This window comes from Leuciscus leuciscus (assembly GCF_965113295.1).
Source record: "Leuciscus leuciscus genome assembly, chromosome: 3".
Lineage (NCBI taxonomy): Eukaryota > Metazoa > Chordata > Actinopteri > Cypriniformes > Leuciscidae > Leuciscus > Leuciscus leuciscus.
In genome coordinates, this window is record NC_138727.1 from 56535064 (window position 1) to 56543309 (window position 8246).

An 8246-nucleotide genomic window follows, 5' to 3' on the forward strand; every position below is an offset into this window, starting at 1 on the left:
TGCTAGTCAAGCTAGCATCATGCTAGCAACATGCTAATCAAGCTAGCATCATGCTAGCAACATGCTAATCAAGCTAGCATCATGCTAGCAAAATGCTATTCAAGCTAGCATAATGCTAGCAACATGCTAATCATGTTAGCATCTGGCTAAAAACATGTTAGCAAAATGCTAATCATGCTAACATCTTGTTAAAAGCATGCTAGCAACATGCTAATCATGCTAGCATCATGCTACCAACATGCTAATCATGTTAACAACATGCTAATCATGCTAGCATCATTTTAACAACATGTTAATCATAGTAAATCATGCTGGAATGTGGTAAATCGTAGTAAATCATCTTAGAAACATGGTAAATCGTGGTAAATAATGCTAAAACGTGGTATATCATGGTATCACAACATGTTAATTGTGTTAGCATCTGCCCAGTGGCGAGTTTTGCCACTGCAAGCACCACTTCACATTTTCTTCAGGAAATGTACATTCTAGTGTTGTGATTACTATTCACATAGACAAAACTTCGGCGCGTAACTCGCCCCACACCGTTTGTCACAGACCCCTGAATGAGGTATCAAATCGACCGGTTTATTGAGGAGAGGTGTGCTATGACTTTTATAAGCGATCGGGTGTAAGATGTTCGTCTGGCGGGCGAAAAATTTGCCGAAAAATGTTCCATAGACTTAACATAGGCACGACATTAGCAAAATCATATCTTTGGTTCAGAAGGTCATAGAGCCTTGGGGTTGGGCTCTTTTGATTCATCCTATCAAGCAGCCAATAAGTAGTGACATAACAACTTCATAGCCACGCCCTAGCAACCAGTTACAGGCCCCTAGCAACCATTGAACAACATTTACAAGCCATATCTCAGCATCAAAACATTGTAAAAACACAGAGTTGGGCATTTTTTGACCCAGACCTGCAAATACTCTTTAAATATTACCCCATAAACTGTATAAACAAACCTTAGCAACCATTTGGCGTACCCTAGCAACCGTACAAACACATGAATGAGCTATATCTCAGCACCAGAACATCGTATAGACATGGGGGTGTGCTTGTTTGTTTCGGTTGGGAAACCAGTCTGTAAATATCATCATGGTAACTGTGTAACCACTCCTTAGCAACCGTTTAAAGCTACCTAGCAACCATATTGCAACATATAGAAGCCATATTATAGCTCCACAACATCGTACAGACATGGTTGTTGGCTCGTATGCAATCATGTACAACACCCTTAGCAACCGAGTGGCGAGTTTTGCCACTGCAAGCACCACTTCACATTTTCTTCAGGAAATGTACATTCTAGTTATTGTTGTAATTGTAACCGTTTTAATAAAATAGCAAAACATATTTACAAGATAGATGTAAGCAAAATCTTAAATGGTCAATATAAGTCTTCTTCTAAATATATCTTTTGTCATTGCATTGTGGCTCAGTCAGTGTCACACCTGAGTGAATGGCTAATTATGCAGAGTGGGTGTATTCTAAGGTGTAAACCACTCCTCGTTCACGCCCCCTCGCATATTGGCTTTCCAAGCAAAACCTGTTTTACATCAATTTAAATCAATGTATGGTTTTATGTGAACGATAAAGCAAGACTATTTTCACATAATTTTGAAGAAAAAACTATAGGCGAGGACATCCATTAGTCAAAAGTCTTATTGCCACATATTTAGTATGTGTTTTGTGGCCTTATTTCAAAAACTTTAATTTTTTGTTTTTTCGATAACCACGCATAAACATTATTCTCTCAAAAATGAAAACATGTACATACATGTGGCTCACATATTATTGTAGTCCTGTTTGTGCTATATAGAGTGAATTTACACCTTTGCCATTAATATGTTTATAAGCAACTGAAAAAAGCACAAATGTCAGAGCATGTCAGAACACCCCCAGGGCCCAAAAAAACGCTCAGACTCCAGAGGGTTAAACCCAATTGAGCATCTCTGGAGAGACCTGAAAATGGCTGTCCACCAACATTTACCATCCAACCTGACAGAACTGGAGAGGATCTGCAAGGAGGAATGGCAGAGGATACCCAAATCCAGGTGTGAAAAACTTGTTGCATCTTTCCCAAAAAGACTCATGGCTGTATTAGATCAAAAGGGTGCTTCTACTAAATACTGAGCAAAGGGTCTGAATACTTAGGACCATGTGATATTTCAGTTTTTCTTTTTTAATAAATGTGCAAAAATGTCAACAATTCTGTGTTTTTCTGTCAATATGGGGTGCTGTGTGTACAATAATGAGAAAAAAAAAAAAGAACTTAAATGATTTTAGCAAATGGCTGCAATATAACAACGAGTGAAACAATGTAAGGTCTGATTACTTTCCGTACCCACTGTATTATGGGGTTTCTTTCTACTTGAAAACAGCGCTTTGTTATACCGTAAATATTTTAAGCTAATCTTCTCAGGATCTTTTGACTGAGAGATAAAAATAAATTGATCTCAGTGTGAATTACTTCATCAGCTTTGATGGAGGATGATGCAGAAATAAACTCACAGAGTTCGTGTGAAACCACAGCAAAGGAAGTCATGCTGCACTATCAAATAATCAAAGACATTATAATCACTGATGATTTAAAAACTGATATTAAAATGTGAGTTTTATGACTTTTAGTTCATGTCTATCAGCTCTGAGATCTTCTGCTAGCAAAGTCCTTTGACACACAAACCTTAACAATATCTCCACATTGTCTTCTGAGAAAATGAGTCAAAAATAATCATGATCTGGCGATACACTGATGCTTGTCCAATCAAATGTTCTGATGAGTGAGAAAGTCCCTCCCCTGAACCACCTGACACTGACTAGCAAGTAGCAAATTAGCAATTCATGTTCAAGACTGTGACGTAACTAAAAACTACTGGATCGTTATAAAATATAAAAGCCCATTGACATGCCTCACCCAAACTTCCTGTTTCAAAAGAAAGAAGTTGAAATGTAAGAGAGACTCACCGTGAATCATGAGCAGAAAGAAGATCAGAGGAAGAGGAGGAGCCATTCTGACCGACATCAGCATAACATATATCTATAATACAGCATTAAACATCACTTATATGCTCATAAACAGTGTATGTTCATCACCCTAAACAGCTCTTAGTGTTAATAAGATCTTTGCACATCTGAAGATTATTAATGCACAACATCAGTGTGTGTAAATGAACTGATCATTAGATAACCAGAAGATATTTCTCATGTCAGGAATCATGTGTTATATGAGCTTAATCTATAGAAATAATCATCAGTTTTCATTTAATTACAAATGGTGTTGAAGCTCATCAGATCAACAGCAACCAAATGACTGACTGCATTAACACATGCACTTTTGAATCTAAAGATCGATTAGTAAATGATGCTCTTACCCGTTTCACCAACACTCATGACCAGTGACAAATGAACTGAATAAAACCAGCGTTGGGTTTTTATATGGTCAACACGTTATATTTAACACAGGATATGATGACACTTCAACCAGCGCTGATAGCAGAGGCAAAGTTTAAACATCGCAACATCAGAGACAACATTAGACTAATGTGATAAAAGTTAAACAAGTGAAAGTCATTATAATGTTTTCAAACTTATGTGCATATTTAATGCACTGTGAGGAGGAAAGGAACGTGGAGTGAGGAAGCTTCCAGAGGAGCTACAGTATGTGCAAGCAACAGTTTAATTAGGTTCATTTTAGCAAATTTCTCTTTTTAACTATTGTGTCATAACTTTTGACACAGTAGTTAAATTGTTTATTGTTTAAAAGACTGATGATGTCCGCATACTAAAGAACCAAGAAAATAATTGATTGTGCATTTGATAAATCTTGACTAATCAATAGCAATTTGGTAATAAAACAAACACTAAGAACTTTTCAGTAATAATTAACAGAGTAATAGAATATTGAAGTTTCATCCTTATGTCTAAAGGTTTTATAATATGAGATCTTCTATGCTTTTCATTATCACAGTGACCATATTGAGTCACTTCTAGTGAAACTCTAAATATGGCCATGCAGTTTCCTCTGTAGGTGAGAGAGGTGTGAACAAAACTTATGCTGAGTTCACACAGTCCGCCTGGACTCTACGACAACGCAGTCCTGAAGTGTCAACTAGTCTCTCCCCTTTGAAGGCCTCCTTCCCTTCACTTTACCTCTGTACAGATAAAACGTTGTCAAAATAATTCCAGTTCCCATGTATACGCGGAAGCGATAAAAAAACTTTTGTATTAAACATTTTTAAGGCCAGACAAGTCATTTGTTGAGGTCAATTTGTAAAGAAAGACTACACGCCTGCGCACACACACATATATATATATATATATATATATATATATATATATATATATATATGTTCAAATGTGCATACCTATAGACTAAACACGTAATACGCATGTGCACACCATCAACATTTTCACAGATTTGCGTTTTTGAAGTTTACGCAGAGATGATAACTTTTTTTTTTTCACAATTATTCAACGCTTGCACCTTGGAAACTATTTCAAGGTTTGCGTTCTCGAGCCACCAGGCACTGTTGTTATGCAAATGAACAGGGCGGAAGTTAGATAATGAAACTAACTGAACACAATGGTGGCATATGCCCCACTTTCACTATGGAGGAGGACGAGATGATGGTGAGAGGCAAACGACACTAAAGGATGGTGATGGCAGGATGACGATCCCGTGGTAGCGACGATGGTGGTTGGCCAGTAGCGGTTTTCATGTGACAAGAACCAACCAATCAGCTTTACCCTTTCCGTAACAGCATTGAAATCTCAGTCAACATGAAGGATGGGGGTGCACCCAAACACTACAGGGTTTTTTCTCTTCTCTGTAAATAAATCTTGTAGCAGAGCTACAGCAAGTGTTTTTCGGTGGTGGAAATCCATTTGCTACTAAAACTTCTTTGTCGTTGTCAGTGCATGGTTGCATAGCAACGACAGATGCCATGGGAAATTTGCACCGAATTTTACAATTAACAATAAAAGATAAGCTAATGTGCATTGTAAATGTCAGTAATTTATCTTTCTTGAGTGCCGACAGCCCATGGCGGAGTCGAAGGAGGGAGGAGCCAAAATGGTGGCTTTCGATATCTGGGGAACGACCAATGTCATCGAGGCTGATGGATCCCTAGGCTCAGATCGAGAGCCGATGGCGCTGAGCAGAGTCGCAGGTTCTGGAGGCCTAGGCGATGAGCGATGGAGGTGGAGCCAGAGCACCCGAGGACTGGGGCGATGACGTGTGACCGAGGACAGAGGCGTACCCGGTGGGAGGGAGGAACCCGCTCTAGCCGAAGGGGTGGAGGGTCGATGCGTAGTGGACGGCCCGAAAGTCCATGGCGAAGGCAGTGTGACAATAGACCAAGGGGGAGCCGGTAGGATAGGGGTCTCTGGTGGAGCCGAAGGTGGGAGAAGCCAGGGCGGAGCCGACATGTCGAGATGGAGCGAAGAGGTTGAAGGCGATAGGTCCTGGCAGGGCATCCCCAGAGACGGCGCAGGGCTGCAGACATCTAATAGCGATGGGGCTAGAGGACTGGCTGAGCATTGTGGAAGCGGAGAGAAGAGACTTGCTAAAGCCACAGTCACAATGACACAGTCTATGCAGGTTAATGAAAATAAATGCTCCCAGTCCAAAAACAGTGCTTATTCCAAACAAACTGACAGAATATTGTCCAGACAATTCTCATGGTCCAAAAAGGATTCAGGTACCGGGTGGGAACCGACAAGTCTCCATTGTCCATCAGCCAGTCCTCACGTTTCATTCCCTCGACCGCTGGTGTATCGGGCTCACACCCCTGGTCAGATTCACACTGAGACTCCACTACCGGGGCGATGGCAAGCTCTGCCCTCTTATCCTCAGGCTCTGGCTCATTCATGGCGGCGAGTGGTGTTGCTCGATCTGCGGGGGGCTCTCGTGACTTTTACACGGTCGCTTGGGTTAAAATTACTGAAAACAAGACAAATTGTGTGAAAAATGCAAGTGCTTGAACTTACCAACTTCTTAATTTGTTCTGACTGATCCTTTATTTGATTTTCAAGCCTTTCCAGATCAGATAAATCTGATAAAGGAAGGTTGAATGAACTGATGTCTGGAAATTCATCACTCTGCGACTGAGCACTGCTCTGTTTTTGCAGATTTTTAAGAACCATGACAAGTTGTTGCTTGATGACCTTTTGTGCTTTAAAAACTTCAGTCAGCAGGGCTGCAAAATACAAAAATAATAAATGAGCAAAAATTTACTTGAAGCTTGTTTTTTTTAATCTAGTATTTGGTAGGATAAAGAGTCAGTTAAATCTTAAATTTGCGCTAATAAAGTAAATATGGTCAATTTTGAATTCATGTGTACTTTAAACTAATTCGTTTAGTTTGGTTTCTAAAAATAACTTGATCTAAAATAAAGTTAGCCTACTAATCACTGTTACAATTTAACATTGTGAATGTTTTAAAATAACAAGAGTCCGAGTCCAACAGCATATCAAGTAGTAAAAACCTTACCTTGCGATTGAAATCCAACGTCGAAATGTTGTCAAACTTTTGTGAAACTGAATCTCTTAGCGTGTACACCTTTATCGTCCATTCAATGACCGTCGTCCAATCAGTATAGGCTACGGAAATACGTCATTCATTACGCAAGATTTGAAATTTGCCGTGCATTGTTCGAGCTCAGCTAAATGCTATAGGCTAGGCTATTTGAATATGGCATTTACCCAGTTACTTTTAAAAACGCTTTTAAAAACCAATGAGTGACAACATTATCTGCATATGGCCATTGGATTGGAACAATTTTAAAAACAAATTTTAAAATAACTGTACTGTTTGTATGGTATTAATGAGCACATGCTATCACTTAGGCGATTTAGGTGGTAGGAGAATTTCTATGCAAGTAAGTTGCGCTAGCAGCTGTATGTGGTTAGCTATGCAGTCTCACGCATGCTGTTAACTTAGTCCCTTACTAGAAAATAAAAGCGCATCGATGCTTACCCATTTTTTCTTAGATGATCCCATTTTTGTATGTCTTGCTAAATAATCCATTGTTTTTTTCGTACAAACTGCAAAAACATGGTGATCACCACAGGTACAATGAGACCCCTCCCACTGCCGAGGGATGATGTCACCTGAGTGTGCATACATGTTTAAAATACATATAAATAATGATCTGCATGCTTCATTACAAAAGAAAATCGTTTTGCTATGGTTATAAATATTAAAGAATGCTGTGCAAAACGACACTATATTATTATTATTACAGTTTAATTTAAGTTTTACCACAGATATTTTGTTTTGGACAAGTTCACGACATTCGTAGTAGATAGCACATTTATCAGATACGTTCAGGAATGCATGTGCCAGTGTGAGCTGAGGGCCACACTCAGCCCGGTTAACACACACCGATGCCAAGTCTGAGCCGCAGGCGCCGCGGGGCAGCCGAGCTAGGGCCGATTACTACGTGCTAACACTGATCTCCATGATGGTGACCTCAAACTAAACATTTTCAATAAGACATCAACATTTAAACCTCTGTTAATTCTCAATAAGATCTTTTGTAGACGTGTGACAGAAATAAAGTCAGTCTGGTTAGTAATAAGTGAAGCTGGTAATGCTGTTTGTGGAGTTGTTTAATCAGATCTTCAGAGAGTTAATGTCTTTGATCTTCAGTTCATCTAAGGCTGTGTCTGAATAAAGTTGTAGTCTGTGTTCTTATTACTCTTTCTTTCAGTGTTTGCTCACAGCAGGTGTTTGAATGATTGAAAGAATGTTTCAGGAACATCATACAAACCTTTACATAACATTCTAGTAACATTCAGGAAACATTTGTATGTTCTTGAAATGTTACAAATCAACGTTCCTATAATGTTTTTATAGTGTTCAAAATTAAGTTGAAAGAACGTTTGAGGAACATTATACCTTTTAAAACACGTTCCTCTAACGTCAAGAAAACTGGAAAACATTTTTCACGTTCCCAGAACCAACACTGAATATTTGGAGAACGTTCTTATAACAAAATTCTGTTAGCTGGGTGTTTATTGGTCTATGGCTATATTTGCTCCAGTCCAGCAGGGGCAGCAGAGAGCAGGTTTATCAGACTGAAGTGATCAGAGAGGAACAGAAACATCAGATTCAGGCACTTTCATCATCAATACAAAGGTCCAGTTTGGCCTGTTTAATGGTGTTTGAGTTTATTTGAGTGTTCACATATTCTTCTTGTTGGCTTTTGAAGCTTATAACGTGGTTGAATGTACAATACACAAAC

General features: G+C 39.1%; 1 protein-coding gene across 1 annotated transcript in view; it reads right to left on the reverse strand.

The window, feature by feature from the left end:
• LOC309493870 (uncharacterized protein) overlaps positions 1–3179 on the reverse strand; it is a 113446-nt gene extending 110267 nt beyond the window's left edge. The window contains exon 1 of the mRNA XM_082163145.1: positions 2965–3179. Within this exon, the coding sequence (XP_082019271.1) occupies positions 2965–3028 (64 nt within the window). The 5' untranslated portion in view covers positions 3029–3179. The remainder of the gene's footprint in view (positions 1–2964) is intronic.
• Positions 3180–8246: the final 5067 nt, after the last annotated feature.